The 27,461-nt window shown below is 36.7% G+C and overlaps 1 protein-coding gene across 5 annotated transcripts; it reads left to right on the top strand.

Annotated features, from left to right (window-relative positions):
* Positions 1 to 24: 24 nt before the first annotated feature.
* kiaa1328 (KIAA1328 ortholog) lies at positions 25 to 27,461 on the top strand. 5 transcript variants are annotated; one of them, XM_051092848.1, is made up of 12 exons: positions 29 to 137; positions 622 to 657; positions 786 to 1,024; positions 2,202 to 2,302; positions 2,440 to 2,555; positions 10,122 to 10,246; positions 12,823 to 12,929; positions 13,014 to 13,352; positions 13,543 to 13,647; positions 15,384 to 15,487; positions 15,603 to 15,720; positions 27,101 to 27,461. In XM_051092848.1, exons 1-12 carry the CDS (start codon positions 83 to 85, stop codon positions 27,294 to 27,296), a joined length of 1,641 nt encoding a protein of 546 aa, XP_050948805.1. In that variant the 5' UTR covers positions 29 to 82; the 3' UTR covers positions 27,297 to 27,461. The 5 variants fall into 5 exon arrangements, with proteins under 5 accessions (XP_050948804.1, XP_050948805.1, XP_050948803.1 ...); XM_051092847.1 differs by having other exon boundaries at positions 25 to 137; positions 628 to 657; positions 12,823 to 13,352; XM_051092846.1 differs by having other exon boundaries at positions 12,823 to 13,352; positions 15,387 to 15,487.

Below are 27,461 nucleotides of genomic sequence, written 5' to 3'. Positions count from 1 at the left end.
GAATGTTATCCAATCACAATCACCAGAGTTGAAAAAGAGGAGGAGCTCTTGCGCGTAATCTGGAAGTGGCGGTTGTTTCAGTATGGCGTCTGTTGCTGAGGGCTCAAATGGCAATGGATTTTACTGGATTCATGATAGTATCCTTACTTTTTTTCATGTTTTTTGTTCGACGAGGCTGTTTAAATAAGTTATATTATTATGATATAGCAAGCATTAAGGTTAAACATGGTCAATGGTCGGTGTTTGTGAGAGAAGGGAGGCTAACAGCTTATTAGCGGATTTTCATTGTCAGCTTAACCGAACTCTTGTTTTAGTAACGTTACACAAAGCTGCAATTGTCATGACAATACATGTAATGTGTTGAATTTCATTTATGTTATTAGAAAGAAACAGACTGAAGTGAACTGTAACTGTTTTGCAATGTACAAGTATGCTTCTCTGAAGTTTACTGCTTTAATACTAGAGTAAAATTCATTACAGCAGCATCACAACTGCATTTTTACCACGTAGGATGGAGCCACTACTGTAGTCTTATTCTCCAATATTTTTAGGCTGTTAGCTGATACACTCTTCATTTTTATGGTGGGCATGTGTCTGTTGTGTTTTCTTTAACTTGCATAGAATCAGATGAAGAGCAGCCCGTGGTTTTTGTTACTGGTGAGATTGGATGTCTGTTTTAATGTTTTTAGACTGATACTGTCAAATACTAAAATATCATGACTTGTTTCGTAATTCTGACAGCTCATGTTTGACATTTGAAAACTGTCACTCCCATCTTTTCTTAGGGATGAGCAAGAATGCCGGTCTGAAGGTTGGATCTGCAAATAATACAGCGGGAAAGATAAAAAGGAGAGCTAACGGCATGGATAAAAGTAGGAAAAAAACAGGATTGCATTCAGCAATGCAAAGTGCTGAGATGACGATGGGTAAAGCCTCAGATCAGAAGTTGCCTTCTGTTGTAGCCAAATCCAAAATCAGTACACCTGCACCAGAACCAGACCTGCCTCTTTTCACTTCAGCACAGGTGACCATTGAAATAAGAATATTTACTGTGCATGTGAGATAAAGTGCCTCAGTTGTCTGCAGGGATGCAAACTTGTCACCTTTTGACAATTATTGTTGTTTTGAATCCAAAATAGGTTTTGCAGGATTCTGCCAACAACTAGCCAAGTTATTATTATAGTCATCATTATTTTTCTATGGCCAACGTTAATGTGGCATGGCATTACTGAAGTAAAGACTTTTTATACTTTCATGCTAAAATCAAATGAAAATTTTAAAGCTGAAATTAAAAAATAGTAATTTTATCTTTTATTTTATCCAGATGAGTTTGCATCCCTGTGTCTGTAGTTAATTCAAGTCTAATCATTTAGAATACATTGCAATCTACATTTTATTCTTTATTATTACTAATTTCCACGTCAAATAATACATTTATCACAACTATGAAACTATGATGTTAAAAATTATTTAGTGGCCAAAATATGTTAAATAAATTTAGATTTTTTTTTTAATGTGACCTGTAATTGATTGAATCTATGTTGGAAAATTGCTGACTGATTTTTATGATTGCATTTAAGGATAATGCGTTCATATTATATTTGCTACATGTGTCTACATTTTATTTTTGTCAGACCTTTAGATCAAAAGTTTTTTTTTTGAGCTCTTGAGAAACATGCAAGTGGGTCCGAATTATTGACTGGTACTGTATTATAAATTGAAAAAATATTTATAAATTATAAAAATATTTTACTTGTTATTTTAACAAGCAGATTTTTACAAGCTAGATTTTATTTTTATATATATATATATATTACTGTTTTGTACATTGAAGCATTTTTTTTTAGAATGTCATGTTAGGTTAAAAGTTCAGCTTTTAAAAACCCATCTTGACACCCATGTCTTTGTGATCGTCCCCTTAAGAAATGCATCTAATCAAGGTTTGGTGAACCTGAAACCAGCTTAATAAGTTATGTTAATATTTACATATCGAATTTGCCTTTATCAAACATCACCTTGCATGAACTGATATTTCCTTTAGGAAATGCAAATCTAATTCTCTTTGGCAGTCATAAATTCACAAGGTTATTTTTTTAGGATGTACTACAAATCTAACAAGGTACATAAAGTATTTAGAAATTTGTGTTTTGTAGATGTGCAGAAATAAAATTTAAAATAAAAGTGTCTGTTCTGGACTGTAGCCTCTCTTCAGCGCTGCTCAAGCCAAAAGTAAGCCATCATTGAAGGATCTCTGCCCAGAGGACAAGCGTCGGATTGCCAACCTCATCCAGGAGCTGGCCAGGTAAATCCCTCTCATTATAGTGATCTGATACTTTTTAGACTGAATGAATGATTACAGTGGCCCTCAAGCCAATGTGGTTTTCTGTGCATAAAGATACAGCTGTGTATCTGACCTGTTTTGTTTGTGTTTCTTTTCAGAGTTAGTGAAGAAAAAGAGGAATCTGTACAGAAGCTCAGGGACGAACAGGAGACGTTTGAGAAAAAAATCCATCAGCTAGAGCAACAAAACCAACTCATTATAGAAGAGAGAGAGAGTATCCTTTTATATTAAGTAAGGAAGTGGTAAGAATGTTCTGGTCAAGTTTAAATTTTAGGCTTTGCTTTTGTGAATCGCACCAAAATAAATGATTACATTTTAATGGCAAACACTTTTCAGATTTGCCGTTAATTACAGTAATTATTTATACACTACCAGTTTTTCAACCGTAAGATTTTTGATGTTTTTTTTAAAGAAGTCTCTTCTGCTCACCAAGCATGCATTTATTTGATTCAAAATACAGCAAAGCAGTAATATTGTGAATTTTTTTTACTATTTAAAATAACTGTTTGCTATTTGAATATATATTTTAAAATGTAATTTATTCCTATGATCAAAGCTAAATTTTCAGCATCATTACTCCAGTCTTCAGTGTCACATGATCCTTCAGAAATCATTCTAATATGCTGATTTACTGTTCAAGAAACATTTTTAAAATTATTATTATCAACATTTAAAATGGTTGAGCACATTCTTTTTCAGGATTCTTTGATGAATAGAAATATCCAAAGATCAGCATTTATCTGAAATAAAAAGCTTTAGTAACATTATACACTATACCATTCAAAAGCTTGGAGTCAGTATACATTTTTTTTTTTTTTTTTTTAAGCAAGGATGCTTTAAATTGTGATCAAATGTGATGATAAAGACATGTGTAATGTTACAAATGATCTCTAATTTGGATAAATGCTTTTCTTCTGGACTTTCTGTTATGTTTTCAACATAATAATAATAATTGTTTTGCAAATCAGAATATTAGAATGATTTCTGAAGGATCATGTGACTGGAGTAATGATGTTAAAAATTAGCTTTGAAATCACAGGAATGAATTACATTTTAAAATATATTCAAATAGAGAACAGTTAACTTTAAATAATAAAAATTTTTGCAGTACTTTGGATCAAATAAATGCAGGCTTGTGAGCAGAAAAGACGTCTTTAAAAAAACATTAAAAATCTTACTGTTCAAAAACTTTTGACTGGTAGTGTATATTAAACGCATGTTAGCTGTTATCCTTCCTGGTTTTGATAATTCAGAATCATATACTCATTTAATACTCATGTGTGAGTATTTTAAATTATTTGATTAATACACTACTGTTCAAAAGTCCATTATGCTCACCAAGGCTGCAATTATTTGATTAAAAACACAGTAAAACACTAATATTATGAAACATTATGAAAATTAAATGTAATTTATTAATTTGATAGCAAAGCTGAATTTTCAGCAGCCATTACTCCAATCACATGATCCTTCAGAAATCATTCTAATATTCTGATTTGTTGCTTGAGAAACATTTCTTATTTTCATGTCCCATTTTGGTGGAAAGTTTTTAAAAATGTTTTGATAAAATTGTTTACAAAAGAGCATCATTTATTTTAAATAGAGCTCTCGTAACATTATAAATGTCTTTGCTTACACTTTTGATCAATTTATATATTTTTGCTGGGCAAAAGTATTAATTTCTGTAAAAAATAATAATAGTGTAATTTGAATGGTAGGGTAATTCACATTGTGTTGACTCATATCACAGTCTAAAATAAGTGAAAGACTGTTTTGTAAATGAGACTGACAGGGGGCAGTGTTGTCTAAGCATTGAATCCGTGTTCAGCCTCGTCGTGACTGCTGTAAGGGTAATATAACCACAGGACGTCATTGAGACGATTTTTGAATTACATCTGAAGGGGTGAACATTCACTTTCTTTGGCATTACGTGTCACATTGGATGACACTAATGTTGAATCTTTTCATTGAAAATGAAATGGGCTTTATTTGCAGCATGATTGTGTGAAATGTAACAGACAAATGACAGAGCATTCACACTGTGTTACGTTTAATATTTACTCTTTTAGATGCCAGTTTTCAAGCTCAGGGATCAGACCCGTCCTTCGTTTGGGTTGAACTGCTTTTAATTTTCATTTGAAATTGAAAGAGCTGGCACCGATCGCACGACCACTGGGAACGGCGTGGGTTTCTTCTCGTGCCAACCTGTCATTCGGCTGGCACATCACAAACTTCGCACAGTTCAGATGCTCCCTTTTTTTTCCTTGCGGTTCTGCCAGCTTTGGTGATCTTGCTCTGGTCAAAAGACATGGCGAACCATCAGTTTTCACCCAACGCTGTGAAATACGAACAGCAATCGCAGGCTGCTAAATTGCAGATTTGGCAGGCGAACGCAGAAATTAGGCGGGCTCAACTCAATTAAATGCACTTTGGCTCCACGGCCTGGCATTTCCACTAAAATTTAAAACTCCATTAAAAAGAGATTGTAGTGCAAGATAAACTCTATGAAAGCCCCCTGCAGAGACGGGGCGGTCTCTAAAGGTATCAGACAGATGCTGGCCCACGGAGCTGTTCTTAAAGGTTAAGGGGGACGCAAAAAAAACTGAGTTATGAGGGTCTGTGTAGAATAATTGCTCGCATCGTCTCCATCTCATCTGCCAGGATCACGATTATCAAGAGGAAATATCTCCGTAGGAGGGGTGGGGGGAAATTATAAGTTACATTCTGTGCGTAGGAAGAATTTGAAGCTCGTGTAAGGAATGAAATTAGAATTTTCTCGAGCCTGTCTTTGGCATTCTACGCCACGTCTCCGAGCGGTAGATTCTATTACAGAGAAGCTCGCAATCTTTGTTCTTCACAAGGAATTTACATCAAGACGCGTGGAAGACACAAAGGAGAAGTTGAATGCATTCATCAATATCATTAATCTTATTGAAGCTTGCACGGTCGCTTTTCCGAACGCTGCGGATGGATCAGAGAAGCACGTGTCCTTTTGTAATAGTTTGTTTGACTAGTTCCGAATCCGCGCATTCTGGCGGGATGAGCTTAGGTAGGGTTTAAAGGAGAAGTCTACTTCCAAAACAAAGATTCACATATAATGTACTCACCCCCTTGTTATCCAAGATGTCCATCTCGTAAAGAAATTATTTTTTTTGAGGAAAACATTTCATTTTCTCCATATAATGGACTGATATAGTGCCCCGATTTTGAACTTTCAAAAGGCAGTTTAAATGCGGCTTCAAACGATCCCAAATGTGGTTGTAAATGATCCCAGCCGAGAAAGAAGGGTCTTATCTAGCGAAACGATCTGTTATTTTCATTAAAAAAATACAATTTAAATACTTTTTAATCTCAAACGCTCGTCTTGCATTTCTCTTCCTGAACTTTGTGTATTCTGGCTCAAGACAGTTAGGGTATGTCGAAAAACACTGTATTTTCTCCGTCAACTTCAAAAATCATTTCAAAATCATCCTACATCGCTGCAGAAGTTCCAACCCAGTCTTTGCAAAGTGAACATGCAAAGAAGATCAAACACCCTTAACAAAAAGGTAAAACAGCAATATAGGACGATTTCGTTGTTGAGGGAGAACATGAGATTGGAGTTTTTCGACATACCCTAACTGTCATGAACTGGAAAAAAAAAACAGTCCAGGCAGAGTAAGACAAGACGAGCGTTTGACATTAAAAAGTATATAAATTGTATTATTTTTTTATTAAAAAAAACGTTCGTTTTGCTAGATAAGACCATTCTTTCTCACCTGGGATCGTTTACAACCACATTTGGGAACGTTTGAAGCAGCATTTAAACTGCATTTTCGAAGTTCAAAATCGGGGCACCATATCAGTCCATTATATGGAGAAAAATGCTGAAATGTTTTCCACAAAAAACATAATTTCTTTACGACTGAAGAAAGAAAGACATAAACATCTTGGATGACAAGGGGGTGAGTAAATTATTTGTAAATTGTTGTTCTGGAAGTGGAGTTCTCCTTTAAACCCTCGCAGAAATGCCACTTAATCACAAAGCCGCCGCTCGCGTATTGTTTATGACCAATTAGTTTTGTAGACACACTAATAATTGGAAGTAATAAACCACATGCTCGCAGCAAATGAAGTCTCACGATATATAAATAATCAAATCATCAGCGGCTCGGTGAGTCACTTTCGCTGTTATTTAAATCGAAGCATGCGGTCGTGTGAACTGTCCTCCTATCGATTTACATCTCAACCTACACACGCAGACCATCCGGCCGAGAGGCCCCGTAAAATATTCTCCTCGGCGCAATTTTGTTCTACCTCGAGGTGGATTTCATTATTTTATTTCTGCGCCGGCTGACAGGGGAGTGAATCATGTTGACAGCGGCTGTCTGAAATATCGAATGCAAACTCTGATTTTGTGTATTTTTGGACGGGGGGTGGAGACACACTGTGCCTGCAGCTTTCTTTTCTCCTGATGTAGGCCCTCGGAATGAGCTCCGATTGGCCGGCAGCCAACAGAGGTGCCTGCGCTGCGGGAAGCGGGAGAGAATCTTATCAGTCCCGCTCCAGTCGCTCCAGATTACCAGGCGCTGAGCGTTCCCGCACGCCCTTCTGTTAATGTATTAATATGTGTGTTTACGCCCAACCTGTCTATCGGAGTATCAGAAGCCTCTCGTCAGCTGCGAGGTAGATGCCTGCGTGCGATGCGCTCTATCTACGAGACGGGCTCTCCGTTCTCATTACAAATGAGAGGCCTATTTATGGTAAGAGTCCTTGTTGAACAGTTACTCATTTCATACCTGCTGTTACACAGTGCTTTGACATCCAGCTGTCATGAAGGACAGTGTTTGTTGGCAGCTCAGGATTTGAGATCTCTTTGAATCATTTCATTTTAAACAGTCAGTGCTGTAGAATGAGCTACAATAATAAACCTGATGAATTCAGGTGAGCTATTTCCACCTACGTCCTTAACAAGGACTTAATTGAACTCTTACTTTTTGTGATCGGACCGTCTAGAACACTGACCTTACATGGGGTTACGCATGTACACTACCATTTAAAAGTTTGACCAAAAATATATTAAAAAGAATAGTATTATGAAATATGATGACAGTTTAAAATAACTGTTTTCTGTTTTAACAGTGTTTATTTGAAATGGAAATTATGAATGGCTTTATTTTAGATGCATCCAGATGCAAAAAAATAGAAAAATAATAATAATTCTGAACCCGAACATTTAAATGGTAAATTATTTATAATGTTTGGAGTCCAGAATCAACTTTATTCTGCTACAATAACCAATATCGGTGTAAAACAAAAGCAGATGAAATTTGCAAATTTGATTCACCAGACGCCTTTATATTGCATTTCTAATTAGCATATGAAACTGGTAATTGGGGGACATTAGAACCACGCACTCTCATGGCTCTTAACTTAGTTTTTATAGTCGAATATATATTTAATACTTCAATAATCTGAAACTGAACATTAACACAGAGTTAGTCATTTGTAGTAATTGTATGGCTAATTGTAATTATAGACTTGCTTCTCATTCCGACTGACAGTATTCAATCAGTGGTATCAGTCAGTCAGTTTATGTTGCAAATTCACATGTATGTGTGAATACTGAATGTAGTATGTAATTTACCAAAATGTTACCAGTTTAAGATGCATATAGCTATAACATGCAACAAAAACGGATAAGTTTGTCTTTTATGACTATGACTTTCTTTTGTGGAACGTGTAAGAGAATATTTCAAGACAACACTGGACTGCACTGACTTTCATTGTATAGACAAATAAAATACTTTGTTTGCGCAGGTCTTAAATAATATGGGGGAGTAAATCATAGTAAATGATTAGTTTTTAATTATAAATATTATGAATATAAATACTATAGTACTTAAATTATTTATTGGATATTAGTGTCTCTTTTTCTTAAACTAGGGCCCTATTAAAATTTATTTTTTATCCATTTTAAATTTTCTAGATTCTGTTTTAATGGTTAAAAAAAAAATATGAATCAAAAAGCATGTCTAATTTATCAAAATAATCTAACTTAAACAATTTAACAGAAATTTATGAAAAGTTTAACAAAAATTAAATTTTTATGGCCCTATGAAATACTTTTTTTTTTTCTCAATTCTGTTTTATCAAATTTTGTGTCTTCCATTCATTTTCTAAAATCAATTTTAATGGTTTCATTTGATTTTAATAACCAAAAGCATCTCTGATTATTTGATTTTATTAAAAAATATATATATATATTTTTTTTTTTTCTCAGAAATACTGTGTGTATTTAAATTTTTCTGATAAATACACCTTAAAAATAATGCTTTAATAATAATTTTATTGCTGGTAATGCTATAATTAAATTAAGTAATATTTCTGCCACAGTGTCTTCAAGTTAAACCAAACTTTTATTTTGATGGGTTGCTGTGAAGACCTGTAGGTTTCTGTTTGTATTTAATATTATCATAGTTTTTCTCGAGAGAAACAGTAAAATGCGCATAAAGTGACATAGTAGTGACATCACCAGTTCATGGCCTCTTGTGGGTTCATTTTGTATTTGTGAAGTTTCCATTTCTCTTCCATTGTGCAGTGTTCTGGAGATTTTAATACTATCCTTTGTTTTAAGGTAAGATTTACCACGCTTATCTTATGGGTATTGGATTGAGAGGCTGTTGAGCAGAGTCTGGATTTAGTGCATATTGACATTGTAATAACGGAGATATGAGGACTATAAATAATCTCTATAACATTCTAACTTTCAGTCGGTTTGATCTGTGTTGGCCCTCTTGAGTTCCTGGGCCTTGAGGTATTATGATGATCGCTGAGCGGTTGTGCTCTACAGCCAGGCTGATTATTAAGAAGAAAGAGCAAAAATAAGTCGCTTTCCATTATTGCTTTCCACGTTGGAAAATTAGATCTACCGAGTGGATTTCTGCAGAGCGTGCGAGAGTAAGCGAGCGTACGTCACGCTGTCATTAGTCGGCGCAGTCGTCGTGCCTGTGGTTCTGCTCCAGATCAGTTGAGTTCTGCCCAATCCTGCGTGTGTGCCAGCTCTCTCTGTCTCACAGCCTGGCATCCTGCCCACCCCTGCCCAGCCAGACCCAGATGGAGGAGCGTGTGAAGCCCTCGCCCCGAAGAAACACTTCTATCTCTTCTCAGCAGTGCTGCTGTCTCTTCTCGCTTTCTTTTCTGTCTGTGCACTTTTTCAGAAAGTCACAAACATGACTCCAGGTATTGAAGGCTGGGATTCAGCCAGTGAGACTCAAATGTCAGGAGCCAGAGAAGAAATCCAACTGGTCTCATCCTCTTTTTGATATAAGGACACTGGGCATCTGAGCTTTCTGTAGGAGAAAATTTTAATACCAGCTTTTTTTAGATGTTTAGATTGTACCTGGCCAGTTGTATTTGTATCTTTTGAGTTTTTATTTTATTTTATCTATTTATGTTTTTTTTAAAGCTCCAGTCAACTCACAGACAGTTGAAATATTTCAACCACTGATCCAGCTTGATAACATCGGCTTTGGGCATTTCAAAAAAATATTTGAGTATTTAACTTGACATCCAGCTTGCTTTTACTGTTACTGGTTACCTTTGGGGCAGTACTCTGAGGGAGGTTCTTTCATTTTGTACCTTCTGTATAAAGTCTCCTGCCTACTCAGCATTAGGTTGGCAACACTACATTGGGGGAAATGGATTACCATGTCTGGCTTGGGAGGGGAGAGAGTTTTAGTTTAAGTGGGAAAAGCGGCAGAGTTATTCAGTGCGTGTTGACCCTTGACCCGCGGCACAGGCCTGCAGCAGCAGTACCGAGAGTGTCAGGAGCTGCTGGGACTCTATCAGCAGTACCTCTCCCAACAGCAAGAGAAACTCAACAAGTCTATCACCCTGCTCAATCAGTCCTGCTCCCACAGCAAGGTGAGTACTAAAAGAGAATGTGCCTGTGTGTGGGAGAGAGCGATAGAGAGAGACCAGAAATGGCTCAGACTGAACACGTGCGTGCACTGAATTTGATTATTGAGTATTATCTATGCTACGTTAAAATTTCTGCTGATCAGTCATGGCATTGTATAACCATAGCAACTACTAGCTTAATATCCTGGCAGACCATTTACGTTATCAGGTGATAGGTAATATTTGTCCGGTTTGAGATAGTAGTAGAAGTATTTGGTAAATGTTTTGAAATTGAGATTTAAACATCATCTGAAAGCTGAATAAACTTTCCATTGATGTATGGTTTGTTAGTATAGAAAAATATTTTGCCAAAATACAACTATTTGAATAAATCTGGAATCTAGGGTGCCAAAAAAATCAAAATATTAAGAAAATCGTCTTGTCCAATTGTCCAAATGAAGCTCTTAGCAATGCAAACTACTAATCAAAAATTAAGTTTTGCTATATTTACGGTAGGAAATTGACAAAATATCTTCATGGAACATGATCTTTACATAATATCCTAATGATTTTTGGCATAAAAAAAATTATAATTTTGACCCATGCAATGTATTGTTGGCTATTGCTACAAATATACCTATGCGACTTATGACTGGTTTTGTGGTCCAAGGTCACATATAACTATATCCACAGCAGTAGTACACACAGATGTAAACTGTGGATATGTACAATACATGTGCAATATTGACCTTGAACATATATAATGGTAACTCACTGCAGGCTGCTGGAAGTTTACCAGTAATTCCCTAAATTAGATTACGTTTATGTCATTTTCCCAGCCAGTTTTTTTTGTTTGTTTGTTTCGTATTTGTCCCTATGTCTTTCACATGGTCACAAGAGAGAGATGAGGTCACCAAGGTTGCCCGAAACATGAAATGGCATTCATAACTCATTTTACATTTGTAATATGACATTTTGAAGTGAAAGAGAATATTTGAAAAAGAAAAATGAATGCTGCAGTTTAATTTGATATATCTGAAGTTGTTCAGACATTGGCTGAATTTATATATATATATATATATATGTATATATATATATGTATGTATGTGTGTGTGTATATATATATATATATATATATATATATATATATACATATATATACATATATATACATATATATATATAATATGTATGTGTGTGTGAAGTTTATTTGCAAAAACTCAGTTTTTTTAATTCTCAAAAATCATGGTTTTTATTTTATCATATTTTTATTGTGTTAGAAAATTGTTAAATTGAGTTACCTGTTTTTGCAAATAAACTCTTCATATATATCTTTATACATATATCGGAATGATTTTTGCAATTCAATTTTCATGAAGAAAATAATATGAAGAAATTATAAGTGAGTGTCAAGAAATGTAAAAACTAACCTTAGTTTATACCCTATTCAAAGTTTGTGCTTCTTATTTACTTTTTTTTATATTTTGAAGGGATAATTTATCCAAAAATGAAAATTCTGTCATGAATTACTCATTCTCATGTCGTTCCTAACCCGTAAGACCTTCGTTCATCTTCGGAAGAAGAAATCGTTGAACCTTGAATGTGGTTGTTGCATTTCTGTCTATGCAGGGTCAGAAAGCTCTCGGATTTCATCAAAAATATCTTAAATTGTGTTCCGAAGATGAATGAAGGTCTTACAGGTTTGGAACGACATGAGGGTGAGCAGTTATTTGGAAGAATGTTATTTTTTGGGTGAGCTATCCCTTTAATCAGCGAATCAACATAACAACTCACAGATCTTTCATGCAAATCTATTAAGACAACCAGTGACCTATCCTGTCTGAACAGGGCAACAATCAGATATTCAACAAATAAAAAGCCTATATATCTAGCTTGTTTTATTGCTCAAAACTATCATACATCTCTGGATTATTCATAATAACGGTTCGTTGCTCACAGCAGGTGATTTGAAGTCCAACAGTAATTGCCTTAAAATGTGTTGAAGGTGAATGTGTTGCAAAAGCGCTGTTTTGATGGCTCTAGCGGTGGTGCTTTTAAAGGGGATGGATTTAGAGAAGCAGCCTCTCAGAGAGGGGTTTTGGCATGCTGACACTTTAGCATCTATAACTGTTAACCTGTCAGCACACTAAAACCCTCTCAGAGAGGTTCCTTCTCTAAATTCTTCCCCTTCAAAGCACTGTCGCTGAAAATATTAAAGCTGAAACAAAACAAGAAAACTCACTAACCGACACTAAAAAACTCATAGTTTAGACAGTGCACCCTGTGCACCCTCCATCTTAAGCTTGTATAAGGGAAATGAGCTTGTCCTCTCCGAAACCTTGGCTGTGAGTAATGTATGTTTACATGCTCCACGACCTCCTCTTGAATTAGTCAGCGGCCCATTTCTGTCCCCTGAGAGGCGGACGATTCTCCTTTGTCCTGAATGTTTATCTCTTTGGTGATTGACCTTGGGTTGTTGCGTCCTCCTGGGATGAGCCCACCCTTTCTAACTCCCTTGAGTAAAACTTGCCTTTGTGGCCGCGTTATTAAATGGTCAGAGGTGACGTGTATACTTTCTGTACCTCTGCCCTGTCCCACAGATTCCCAGCGAGGGGGCGCCCAGGAGGTCTTGGGGTGGAAGAGGTACTGCTTTAGATGGATCTTATTTGGATCTACCTTCATCAGGAAGCAGAACAGAGAGAGGCGGGTCAGTGGAGTGCACTCATTCTTTCTCATCGGGACTGTTAAGTGCACCCTCCAGCAGCGACCAGAACTGCGAAATCCATTACAGGCACACCAATCACAATTCTGACGGTGGACGTAGTGATCCCGGCTACTCCAACAGGGAGGCTTCAGCCTGTGATGCCCTGAGGCTACGTGGTGCCTCTGAACCCAAGTGCTCTCATCAGTGCCACAGAATGGATGGTGACGGCATGCGTGGTGCTAATCGAACTGGATTAGCGCCACCGTCTGGTCGGGAGAACTGGGAGGAGAAACGACGATGTCTGCTCCTGCAGAAGAAACAGCTGGAGATGGAGAGGGAGAGAATTCAAGCTCGGTTGGTTCAACAGGAAGAGAAACTTTTGCTCCAGAATCAGCAGCTCCGCCAGTCATACCTTCAGTACAGCAAGTAAGAGCCTGGCACAAACATTTTGATTAAACCGGTTTGGTTAAGGTAGTTAGAATAATAGTTCATGCACCTAGAAAGAACTTCCAGTTGTGTACTGTAACCACAAAGGATATGTCCAGTGATTTTCGGTAGTAATCCACATTTATGCCACAGATGCTGTTGAACAAATTTTAATTTGTCTGTTTTGAAGGCTTCAGCAAGCAACCACAACAGACTTTGAGAAACCCCTAAATGGAGACAACAGTTTTAATGAGGGTCTCCAGTCCAGTTCTGTAATGGATCAGTTAACACACAGGTAAGGCTTGTTTTCAAAATTGCAATAAATGCAGAAAAAGGCAAGAGAGATGGGGGAAAATACAGTTAAGATTATTTATTTTACCAAAATAAGAGGGATCATACAAAATGCATGTTATTGTTTATATAGTACTCACCTGAGTAAGATATTTCACATAAAAGTCCACAAAAGAAAAGAAGCTGAATTTATAAAATTGACCCAGTTCAAAAGTTTAGATGCCCTTGATATTTAATACTGTGTTCTTACCTGAATGATCCACAGCTGTTGTTTTGTTTGTTTGTTTGTTTGTTTGTTTTGTTTAGTGATAGTTGTTAATGAGTCCCTTGTTTGTCCTGAACAGTTAAATTGCCTTTTGTTCTTCAGAAAAATCCTTCAGGTCCCACAAATTCTTTGGTTTTCCAGCATTTTTGTGTATTTGAACCCTTTCCAACAATGACTGTGTGATTTTGAGATCCATCTTTTCACACTAAGGACAATTGAGGGTCTCATATGCAACTATTACAAAGGTTCAAACGCTCACTGATGCTCCAGAAGGAAACACAATGCATTAAGAGCCAGGGGATGAAAACTTTTTGAATTTGAAGATCAGGGTAAATTTTAACTTTAGTCTTCTGAGAAACATGTAAATGTATTCTGTAGCCTCTGAAGGCCAGTACTAAATGAAAAAAAAAAATATATTTAGGCAAAATAAGAAGAATGTACACATTTCCATTCTGTTCAGAAGTTTTCACCCCCCGCATATGAGTCCCTCAGTTAGTGTGAAAAGATGGATCTCAAAATCATGCGTTCATTGTTGTAAAGGGTTCAAATACACAAAAATGCTGGGAAACCAAAGAATTTGTGAGACCTGAAGGATTTTTCTGAAGAACAGCAGGCAGTATAACTGTTCAGGACAAACAAGGGACTCATGAACCATCATTAAACAAAAAAAAACACAGCTATGGATCATTCAGGTAACAACACAGTATTAAGATTCAAGGGGTTGTAAACTTTTGAACCAGGTAATTTTTATAAATTACATTTTTATTTTCTCTTGTGAACTATATGTAAACATCTTTTATTTTTATCTTATTCAGGTCAGTGCTAAATAAACAATAAAATGCATTTTATATGATCCCTCTTATTTTGTTAAAATAATTAACATTTTTAATGATTCTGAAAGAGGGATGCAAACTTTTGACCTCAACTGTACATGCTAGTTGTTGATGTTTAGGGTAAGTATGATTTTTTTTTTTTTTTTTTTTTTTTTTAATTAATACTTTTATTTAGCAAGGGTGCATTAAATTGAATAAAACTCACAGTAAATCCATTTACAATGTTGTAAAATTCTATTCAAAATAAATGTTGTTCTTTCGAACTTTCTATTCATTACAATATCCTGAAAAAAAACAAAAAAACAAACAAAAAAAAGTATGGTTACCAAAAAGATATTAAGCAGCCCAAGTTTTCAACATCAAGAAATGTTTCTTGAGCATCAAATCAGCATATTAAAATGATTTATCAAGGATCATTTGACACTTAAGACTGGAGTAATAGTTGCTGAGAATTCAGCTTTTCCATCACAGGAATAAATTATTATTATTATTTTTACATATATTAAAATAGAAAACTTACTTTAAATTGTGGTAATATTTCATAATTTCACTGTATCAAATAAATGCAGCCTTGACGAACAACCCCAAACTTTTAAACAGTAGTGCAGACCAATATCTTAGTGCTCTCTCGCTTTCATTCAGCAGTGAAATAAAAGGAGAGTCACACACTTTGCATGGAAATGTTCGACAACCGTTAAGTAACGTAGATTCAAGTACTGAGCAGCCTGCACCCAAGCTTTCACAAGGTATGTCCACAAGAAATTATGCTGAATGTGTTATACCTTTCTGCTTTATACTTCACCTCCTTAATTGGAAATTTGCATTACATCCTTTCAAGTATCTCTAATTTTCTCTCTGCAGAGATCTCCATTACCAAGAAGGATATGGCCACCTCTCCTGTGGTTCCACAAAGCTTCCGGATATCTGCTCCTTCCACAGTTCCTCCCCTCGGCCTTTCCCGCACTCCACAGGCTTCCAGGTGAGTTAAGGAGTCCCTCAGGGTTCTGTCTTTGGTCCACTCATGTTTTCCACTGCCATGGATGTTTCTTCATGCATTCATATAAGTCATCTCAGCCTGTCTAGTTCCACAACCAAATGTGTTTTTACACACCATTTCTGTATTTTTAGATGAGCATAACATTTAATTTTGCCACTTGACAGTTCGGTCACTCAACTACCACTTTCTGTAGAGAGGCTGCTGTTGCAATTTATGGATGGGTGGAAGGGGGGGTGGGGGTGCTTGAGAAAAGCCACTCTCAGGAAACTCAATGAAAAGACCCATACAAGTAAATACAATTTAACAAGTTCAATTCAAGAAGGAGTGAAAAGAGGGAAATGACAGCAATTTTGTCTCAACAGCACAGCAGGGGCCAAGCCTGTGTATTAATTGTGTTCTGGAGTCCCTGCCTCTGTGATAGAGTTTCTTAATGCATGAATGTGAAAAAGGATAAGGGGTGGGAGCAGTGATGTATGGGGGAATCAGAATAAAATGGGGGGGGGGAAAGGGAAGAAGCAAAGAATAAGAAAAAAAGAGGAAGCTGGTCTGGGCCGAACGCAGTGCGAGGCCTGTTTGATGAGTTAAATGAAGATTTTTGCCGGCCAGCGCTGAGGCTGACAGGAGCCAAGCTGAGTCCCATTAGCTGGCGTAGCAGGGCCCAGCAGCAGGTGTAATTGAACCGAGTCTTCCAGCCCGGGCCGAGAACGCGCCGCCTCCCTCAACTTAATGAGAAAGAGTGAGGCAGAGAATGAATCACTGACCGCTAGCGCGAGACACACTCTGGGATAGGGAAGGAAATTCATTACCGTTTTCTTTTAACGTAGAAAGGTAATTAATGTGACAGCATGTCTTTTTTTTCTCTCCCCCAACCCCCACAGCGAGAGCATGAGCATGTCTCGTTTAGCGCGCCATCTCTGAAAAATGCAGATTATTTGTAAGTCGTTTGTAAAGCGTATTTCTTCTCTTTTTTTCTAGGAGAAAATGTACTGACTTCAGAAGTAATTGCCTTTTTTTTTCCTCCCTCTGTTATATGTTATGGTGAATATTTTGCATTAATATGTTCCCTTCTGTCTCAGACGTTTCATTACCGAGCCAGAACTTTTACAGGGACTGGGAAAATTAGGCTGCTTTGTGTGCAGCTATGATATTTGTGGGAGGCATACCAAGAGAATGTCAGAACTGACAGGGAATTGAATACTCGTGTATGCATAATATGTATCAGGGAAGTTGAGAAGGGCCAAATGTGAACTGAGACCAGGGCAGAGCTGTTTCTCTTAATGAACAGTCAAACTGTTGAATTTCAAGTGGCCATTCCAGATTCACCTTTCATTGTGACATCGAGCAGCTTTGACATCAACGATACGTGATAAAATAGGCAATGAAATAGATTTTTAGTTATACATTTCTCTTAGAGTTGTTAAGATTCTAATCAAATGAATCACACATCAGTATTTTCTGTGAAAAGTCTCTAAACTCGGATGCAGAGTTCACTTTTACACACTGACAGAGGCCGATCCCACAATAGTTGATTGACATGAGCGTCTTACCTAAGATCAGCTGTAACAGTCCGACCTCCATTGTTTCGATGCCGGAGCAGGGATGTAAGTTTGAGATTGAGCGATTGAGGTGTTGTGTTGCTGGATGTAATAATGAACATAGTGGTCATCATTTACTCCTGACATCTAAGTCGCTGAAGATGCAGTGGATTATGTTTGTTTGTGAAGGGAATGCACCTCCCGATCTACATAAATGCGTCTATGTTCGCACAAATCATTCGTGATCCAGCTTCACCTACAGCAGAAGTGAGTATAAGGGTTTTTTAAATAAATCTCTGCAATCACCTTTCCTAATAATGTGCTAGTTAGCGGGTTTCACGGCTAAGCGCGCTAAATGCGGCTAAAATAAACAATCTCTCAGAGCACAGCTCATCAGTCCACAGAGAGAAGAGAGGGACGGGGGGGGGGCAGAGCTCATTTGCATAGATGTAACCTCCTAAATCAATGAGCATTTTTGGCAAAACCAGGTAATTTACTATAGAAATGTAATGATTTTTATTATTTATGACTGTTATCATACCAGTCATACCTGTGGTCAAATTTCCATAAAATGTTGCATGTTTGTTTAGAATCGTCTGTCGCGTATGCTCACCTAGTTTCATGATGTTTTGAGTTTTCGTTTAGGATTTATAGGCTTTTGGGTATAATTGGCCACGCCACTTTAAAAATGACCTTGTTGTAGCTTGTCAAAGTGTAAAGTTCAATAGTTTTTGGATCTAGAGGGTCCAGAGAATTGCAGTTTTTTTTAAATTGAGTGAAAAACCTAAGACTAGTTTGCAAAACTAGGTTTTTAACATAATTGAGAATAACTAATGAATGATTTAATTGACAGCAGTGGTCCTTGAGGCAGAGTTGCTCAGCATGAGATCATCTATTAAATGATATGAAGATTAAGTATTTTTTTGAAATATTGTGCAATATACAATATACTTGAAAAATGCAATATCGTCCCCCAGTGGCCAATTTCTTTTAAAATATTTACAGACCTTTGGGGCCGTGGGTCGAACATGCCCATCGAGTTTCGTTCCGATCGGCCTCTGTTAACCTTGTCTAATGGGTGCTCAAATTTTAGCAGCCATGTTATTTGAGATACGCAAATGTCTTCACAGACCCCTGTGGCACATTGCACAGACACTGTATGCCAAGTTTCAAGTCGTTTGGATGAACAGTTGTGCAGTTGTAGCTGTTTTTAGTTTTTTCCATTTTGTAGTGCATCAAGTGGCAAAGCTGCATCAGAGATTGAGCTCTTACACATGTGTACCAAGTTTGGTGAAGATATCTCATTCCGTTTAAGAGTTATAGCCTTTTTAGTAAAATTGGCCCACCTTTTTTGAGCGTTTTGGTGCCCCTTTGCACTGGTGAGTTGAAAGTTAAACTTCTTTTGATCATTATTGATATTCACTCTCCAGAGAATCTTTCTGCACTGGTTTGGTTCTGATCGAGCGAAAAACCTAGGACTAGTTTATTTTGCAAAAGTAGTTTTTTTTTTTTTTCTTTTTTTTAAAAAAAAAGCAAAATACCCGAAAACTTTGCGGGTTCACGGTTGATTCTGAGCATTTTGTCTGTCATGAGCCAAGGATTCCAACGACATAAGACACCTGAGTCTGCGACTGGCGGTTTAGGAGTTTTGAGTGATTTCAGACTTTTGTTCGCTGTAGCACCCCCATCAGGCCGATTGGGACAAGCCTTAGTCCCGTTGTTGGCGCTGTGAGTACTGCCATCCCTCCAAGTCTCTACAACTTACGGATTGGTCTGCACGATCAGTTTCACATGGAGATCGCTGATCTCTGACCGTTCTAACAATTACAGTAGTAATTGTTGAGAATAATTGATGAGAATAGAATGTTTCTTTGATGGCCCAAATATATGTACATAAGACATGCAAGTCATATTTAGATTAAAAGGACATTCATTTGCACACTAATACCAAACATGAACTCTTACGAGATGACCACTTTTATGCCAACCAGCACTATGGAAAGTTAATGTATGGGAGATGAATATTTTATTGTAGCCCACCGTCTGGAAGGTAGCTTTGCATTATTCAAAACCAAACCTGATTTGAGGAAATCAATGATGTTTGTCATTTTATAGTTTGCATTTATTTATTTAAGAAGCTAGAGGTTGGATGCCGGCAGGCTGTCTCCTGAAACAACTTCAGGTCTGGCCCAGGATCTGATGGGTCTGATGCCACAGGGACATAGTCTCAAAAAACAACCCAGTGCCCGTCTGCCCACAATGAATCAATAGACAAGCGCTTTATTACTATGCTTTTGCTTAAGAGAAAAAAGATGCCCTGGGAATATAAAGCTCCGGTTAATGAAAATGATTATGGATATCTTCTGTCGGCTAGAGATCATAACATATCACTTAATCTGAAACGGGTAGTTTTCTTGATTGGCAGTGTCCTTGGGGTGTGTGAACTCAAGTGCTGATTTTGCATGATAACGCACTTAAATTTGTCTTCAAGGCTCAGGGCTTTTTAAAGGGATAGTTGACACAAAAAAGAAAAATCTATCATTAATTACTCACCCATATGTCGTTGCAAACCCGTAAGCCCTTCGTTCGTCTTCGTAACACAAAGATATTTTTGATGAAATCCGAGAGCTTTCTGACCCTCCATAGACAGCAACACAACTACCACATTCAAGGCCCGGAAAAATAGTGAGGACATCAGTGTGTGCGTGTGTGTATATATATATATATATATATATATATATATATATATATATATATATATATATATAATTTTTTTTTTTTTTAGAAAAGTCTCTTCTGCTCACCTTACGTGCATTTATTTGATCCATAGTACAGCAAAAACAGTAAATTTTGGAGATATTTTACAATTTAAAGTAACTCCAGTCACACAATCCTTTAGAAATCATTCTAATATTCTGATTTGCTGTTCAAAAACATTTTATTATTATTATTTTGTTGAAAACAACTGAGTAGAATTGTCAGGTTTCTTTGATGAATAGAAAGTTCACAAGAACAGCATTTATCTGAAATAGAAACCTTTTATAACATTATAAATGTTTTTAATAAATGTTTTTATCATCACTTTTGATAAATTTAAAGCATCCTTGCTAAATAAAAATATTAATAAATAATAAAAAGCACAGAAGAACAGCAAATCAGCATATTAGAATGATTTCTGAAAGATCATGTGACACTGAAGACTGAAGTAATGATACTGAAAATGTAGCTTTGATCACAGAAATAAATAATATTTTAAAATGTATTCGAATAGAAAGCAGTTATTTTAAATAGTAAAAAACAAAACATAATGACATTATGGTTTTGCATGGCAAGCTCCTCACATTTTCTTCAGGAATATAAAAATCATGTTTGAGTTGATCTTGCTCCAGAAAGTGGACTGTAAGTGTCACAGAAGGAGAAGGAGATGAATTATGCAGTCAGACTGATAAAACTCCAAAACCTCTCCAAGAGTCGTCAAAACAGTACACTTATCAAACCACGTCCCTCTTTCAAATTACTTCCACCTTTTCAAATTAACCTGTGCAGACTTGGGCCATCTTTTGTAAACTCCTCTTCACTTTACAAGGGGAACTTTTTTTTTTTAAATTGTTTATCTTATTAACATTTTCAGGGCTGGTTTGATAGAGCCGAAGTGAGAAATGTCAGCGCTACTGTTCATGGCCTGTGCCTCTCTCCTCGGCTTACTATTGATTCGGAAGAAAATTGACATGCAGTTTTGTCTGTATTTGCCGTTTTAGGATTTTTATATTACTGTTTGGGCTACAAATTTGTTTGGGCTTTCAGGCGTGACGGACATTTTTAATGAGAACTGTAAAATAACTGGAGTCTGGAAACTGATAAACTGTCCTTTGTTTGGAATTATTGAAGTAGAACCTGATTCTTTCTGTCTTTCACCCTCTCTGTATTTGGCTCTCATTGATGCGAGTAGGAGTTTTTTATGCTCATGTTTGCAAAATGACTTAACCTGATTCTAGTATATTCTTTATGCTTTCGTATGATTTCCAAAAAAGTGTTGCAGTTGGTTGCTTCTCTTTAATAATCTGGTGACTCAAATACTGCTATCGTAGCGCTCACCTCTACTTTTCTATTTCAGGCATCTTGAACTCCGTTCCCAACCCCTGCTGATCCGTTGAATGAACAGATAGCATTTGGGATTAGCAAACCTCCTCTTAAGTGATATTAATGTCTCATGGTCATTCACCAGTGGACCTTGTGAAAAGCAATGAAAGCGTTTGGGTAAATATGACTGCCAAACACATTAGCATTCTCTCCGGCAATTTCCTCCTACCAACGCCCTAACATCCCCCTCCCCCGCCCAAACTACACCTACCCCTTCCCTTGTTATAGATTGTGACCGGCGGTAAGAAATGCATTATTCATATCGGCAATGTCGTCCGTTGATGGATGGCTGTTTGAGAGGCCTGTCCGTTAAATAAATCAACAAATAAAAATGCTAATTCTCACATTTCAAGAGGGAGCCTTGCCAAAGTCCCACCCCATCAGCCATCCACCCTCAGCGCAAGCTCTCTTTCTCTTTCTCTTTCCCTCCGATGCAAATGTGTTATAGAATTGTCGGATGGCAATCGCTAAAATGACAAAATGAGATTCCCAGATTGGACATTACTATCATTATAGGACTGTATGTAAATGAATCCTAGATTCAAGTTTCAGACTTAAGCAAATGAACATCAACCAGCTTGATTTATTATGATGTCATGAAATATTTGTAACAGTTTTTTATTGTGAGTGAATATATTAAGTTGCACACTGACATTCAGCGAGCAAGTCTTTTTCTCATACGGTCTTGTTGTGACTGGCTCTGTAATTGCTAGCAAATGAAACATACCTGACGGATAAAGTGCAAATGTTGTTTGCATTTGTTAGTTATGATCGTAATTCTTGTAGCATAAGATTTGTTGCAAAGTGGTTTCATTAAGAAATCACCATTTATACAAAACAACAGCAACATCAAAGACTGAACTGAAATACTCCTGATTATGTACATATTACTGAAAAATGGGTTGACAGGTTAACAGTGCAAAAACAATATGTGACCCTGGACCACAAATCCAGTCATAAGGGAACTTTTTTTTTTTAAATTGAAACATCATTTATGCATCTGAATAAATAAGCTTTCCATTGATGTGTAGTTTGTTAGGATAAGACAATATTTGCCTGAGATACAATTATTAAATCAAAAATAAAAATATTGAGAAAATCTCCTTTAAAATTGTCCAAATGAAGTTCTTAGCAATGCATATTACTAATTAAAAATTAAGTTTTAATATATGTTTACGGTAGGAAATTTACAATTTATCTTAATGGAACATGATGTTTCCTTAATGTCCTAATGATTTTTGGCATAAAAGAAAAAAATCGATAGTTTTGACCCATGCAATGTATTGTTGGCTATTGCTACAAATATACCCATGCTACTTATGATTGGCTTTGTGGTCCAGGGTCACATAAAAGTCGACATTAAAGGGATAGTTTACCCAAAAATGAAAATTCTGTCATTAATTACTCAACCTTATGTTGTTCCAAACCCATAAGACCTTTGTTCATCTTCAGAACACAAATTAAGATATTTTTGATGAAATCCGAGAGCTTTCTGACCCTGCATAGACAGCAATGCAACTGACACTTTCAAGACCCAGAAGGGTAGTAAAGACGTCATTAAAATAGTCCATGTGACATCAGCAGCAATACACGCATGCTACGTGGTACTCTTGTGAAGGCGTGTCTGACTCGGAAGAGAAGAAATTGTTAAATAAAGTTGTTATTTTTGTTTTCTTTGCACACAAAAAGTATTCTCGTAACTTCATAAAATTACAGTTGAACCACTGATGTCGCATGGACTATTTTATTGATGTCCTTACTACCTTTCTGGGTCTTGAACTGGTCATGAGTTGCATTGCTGTCTATGCAGGGTCAGAAAACTATCGGATTTCATAAAAAATATCTTAATGTGTGTTCTGTAGATGAACGAAGGTCTTATGGGTTTGGAACAACATAAGGTTGAGTAATTAATTACAGAATTTTCATTTTTGGATGAACTGTCCCTTTAACTGTTTTATGATATCACTGAAATGCAGTTGGGTTAGTTGCTTCTCACTAGGGCTAGGAAGTATAATTGCCTATGTAGGTTGTTCTAGATAAGTCCCTTATGAAGAACCTCTCATATAGGCAGTAAACAGCAAGCTTTTTTTTTTGTCTGAGGGCAGAACAGCTAGTATAGTACAGCATATGTAGGTTTGTTAATGGTTGCTGCCTCCAGAGTCCAGGGTCAGAACTGTAACAGTGGTTAACAAACTGTCCTGGGTCCAGGTGGTCTGTCTAAGGACCAGATTCTCAGAGGTCTTCGCAATGTGTGAAGTGAGATCAACTGGTCTGTAGTCCTCAGGGAACCCGGGGTTTCCGATCTTTGGCAGCAGAACAATGCAGGATGTCTTCCAAAGCTAGGGCACCTTCATCAGTCCCAGCGTGAGGGAGAACAGGTGCTCAGGAACCCCACCGCGCTGGCTGTGTGAACATGTGTTCAACACTCTGGGGATCAATCCGTCAGCCTCAAAACTCATCTTTACCTGTGCAGAGATTCTCCAGTTTGCTCAATCCTCACCTGGTCAACAGAAATAGTGGAAGGATGGGAGGAGTAAGCATAGTTTTAGATTTCGAAGAGACAGCTCATCTGAAAGTTGTTTCAGACTTGTTGGAAGAATGTTTTGACTGCAGTTTTTCCCACAATGAAAAGTGTTTGGGCTGGCAAGCCTCAAAAATGGCAAAATTACCACATTTACCATAATTGGCAAAATCTAGTTATTTTACATAGGAATCTAAGATTGTGTCTACACAGGTTTCGCATTGGGTTCAAGTTGGTTATGTGGATTTGCAGCTTTGATCAAACAGAAAGCTACTTGGTATGAAAGTGACTTCTGTCTGGATCGCTTCATCACTACATTGTTGAAAATTGCCTGTGAGAAACGAAGTGAGATTTAAATATTTGTTAAAAATGGTCCCTTTTTTCATGCACGTTAGTGTTATTTTAATAGTCTTAAGGTACTTGTACACTCCATGTTTTTTCGAATGTGAAAATGCAGAAATGCGAACCCAATCCCAATTTTATGAGGAACAAAAGTTTTGTATGCAGTGTGTCAACGTGAGGTTGTATTTTTAACGTGCAAAAATTTTAGATGAGAATTTCAGACTCAGTGTAGAAGGCCTTTAGTCTTGTTTTAATTGTTCTTTTTAGTTTTCATTTAGTCAACCTATAATGATTTTTGTTTAGTCAAGTTTTAGTTGACAGTCTGGAAATTTATGTATTTCTAGTTTTAGTAAACATAACTTGGTAATGCTGCATAACGCTTAAACTGTTAAAGGTTTAGTTCACCCAAAAATAAAAATTGTCATTAATTTCTTATCTTCATGTCGTTCCAAATCTATAAGACCTTAGTTCATCCTCTAGACACAAATTAAGATATTTTTGATGTTCAAGGCCCAGAAAGGTAGTAAGGACATAGTTAAAATAGTCCATGTGACATCAGTGGTTCAACCTTAATTTTATAAAGCTATGTGAGGAATTGACTCTTTGTAAACAGCTTGATTTGACCAATCATAACACTGAATCCGCCATTTTGTTCAACAACAAATCAGACATGAGAGTAAATTAACTTCGGTGGAATTAAACTTGAAAAATTGTGTATTGACATCTTTTCCCGGTTGAAATAAAATACGTTCTGATGTTCATTCATGTTTATTTTGTGCTTTAAAGGAGAAGTTAAATTCCAGAACAAAAATATACATATAATTTACTCACCCTGTTGCCATCCAAGATGTTCATGTCTTATTTTCTTCAGTCGATAAGAAATTATGTTTCTTGAGGAAAACATTTCAGGATTACTGTCTATATAGTGGACTTCAGTGGTGCCCCCAAGTTTGAACTAACAAAATGCAGTTTAAATGCAGCTTCAAATGGCTCTAAACGATCCCAGCTGAAGAAGAAAAGTCTTGTCTAGCGAAACGATCATTTTTGAAACAAATTGACAATTTATATACTTTTTAACCTCAAATGCTCATCTTGTCTAGGTCCGTGTGAACTTTTTGTTTTTTTTTTTTTTTTTTTTTTTTTTTTCTGGTTCAAAACAGTTAGGGTACGTTGAAAAACTTTCATCTCGTTTTCTTCTCCACCTTCAAAATCACCCTACGTCGCTGCAGAAGTACCGACCCAGTGATTACAAAGTGAACATGCAAAGAAGATTAAATGCCCTTGACAAAAAAAAGATAAAACAGTGATGTAGGGCGATTTTGAAGTTGAAGAAGAAAACGAGATGGGAGTTTTTCAACATACCCTAACTGTATTGACCTGGATTACACAGACTACACGTGCACATCGCAGAAACGAGACAAGATGAGCACTTGAAGTTAAAAAGTATATAAATTGTTAATTTGTTTTGAAAATAACTGATCGTTCGGCTGGGATCGTTTAGAGCCATTTGAAGCTGCATTTAAACTATATTTTGGAAGTTCAAACTTGGGGGCACCATAGAAGTCCAATATATGAAGATAATTCCTGAAATGTTTTCCTCAAAAACCATAGTTTCTTTGCGACCAAAGAACGAAAGACATGAACATCTTGGATGACAAAGGGGTGAGTAAATTATCTGTGAATTTTTGCTCTGGAAGTGAACTTCAATTCACCTGTCGATTGATCTTGATCTTATATGGCAATACAGTGATCTGTCACAACACATTAAAGATCCACAAAATGGTATTTGTTTGAATTTCTTAAAAATGACAACATTTTAAAGCTGAGACTTTTCATACCCAAAGAAACCAGTTTCATCTTTGCTTTGCAGTGTATTTTTCACTGCGTGAGAACATGTGTACTGTGTGAGTGCCACTGTTTGTCAGACATAGCAACAGTAACTAAGAAAGGTCAATTACTATCTATATCAATTGTTCCAAATCACTCATTTCTGAGGGTGTATCTCTGGTAGGACGTTGTTGTAGAAGGCAGCCAGGTTTTAGAACAGAGCTAATGTGTTTTCCAAGAAGGATTGAAGTTTGAAGTTCTGACAACCTTTAATTTCTATTTACCTTCCTGTGGAAACATTTTGAGTTCTAGCCAATACTTTTATGATTTCATACCCAAAAAGTGTCAGACACGAAGGAAATAGTGGATGGAATGTATCTCTGCGTCCTGGATAATCACCGCTATCATGGCTGTGAAGCAAATACTGCTTTCATATGTCAGAGGCACTCAATGGATGACACCGTTTTCTGCCTCTCATAGGAGCTGAGATCCCTCACACACACAGAGACACACACACATCTGTATGAATACCCACTCATCCCCTCTGCTGCTTGGATGCAAATCAATGCTGTTTAGAATGAGCAGTGAATTATGTTAGCAGCATCAGTGGAGCGTGCTTTAAGAATTCATGTTTTATATCTGAAATGTGCGCGTCTGTACTCGATGAATAATTTATTAAGCACCTCGACTGAGGGGTTGAATCTTTATTAGCTTAATCTTTGTTTATTTATTCTTTTATTTATTTATCTCCTCGCTCGGCTCTCTGTTTTCCTTCCAAACTAGGAAAAAACGAGCTGACTTGTTCTTCGCGTGCACCCTAAGGCCACATGTTTCAAAGCCTGTGAACTCTGTTGTCTATTCAGATGCAACATTGTTGCTTTTGTGTACGGGAATCTGAGGATGTACAACATTCTGAGTGATATGTAAATCGTCTCATTTTTTTAAAATCCCATTTGTCCACTTCTGTTTTAGTGTTCATGTTTTTTTTCATTGTTAGGTTGGACGACTCTTTGATTGAGCTGTTGGACATTTTCAGCCCTGAAAGGTACCAAATCAACCCCTCATCACGAAGAAGTTTTCTCACCCCTCATTTCTCCCAGAAGACCCCTCTCTCTCCTTTTGGCCCCAATCGGTCCTCTCTCCAAGACTTGGAGGAAAGTGAGATCCTAGAAGACATCTTTTTCATCTGTTAAAGGGTTCTAATGGCAACTCAGGCTGATTGTTAATTATTCACATGCTCTTAATTCTGCCTTTTAAAGTGTCTTGAAATAATTATGGTCTTAATTTCTAACATTTTTTTGTGCTATTGACGTATATAAGGGTTATTTTTGCCTTAATAAAATGTGTTTATTAATAAA

Source organism: Labeo rohita, chromosome 21 (assembly GCF_022985175.1).
Source record: "Labeo rohita strain BAU-BD-2019 chromosome 21, IGBB_LRoh.1.0, whole genome shotgun sequence".
Classification (NCBI taxonomy): Eukaryota; Metazoa; Chordata; class Actinopteri; order Cypriniformes; family Cyprinidae; genus Labeo; species Labeo rohita.
The sequence above is the reverse complement of the archived record's forward strand: the minus strand, read 5'-3'. Positions and strand labels throughout refer to the sequence as shown.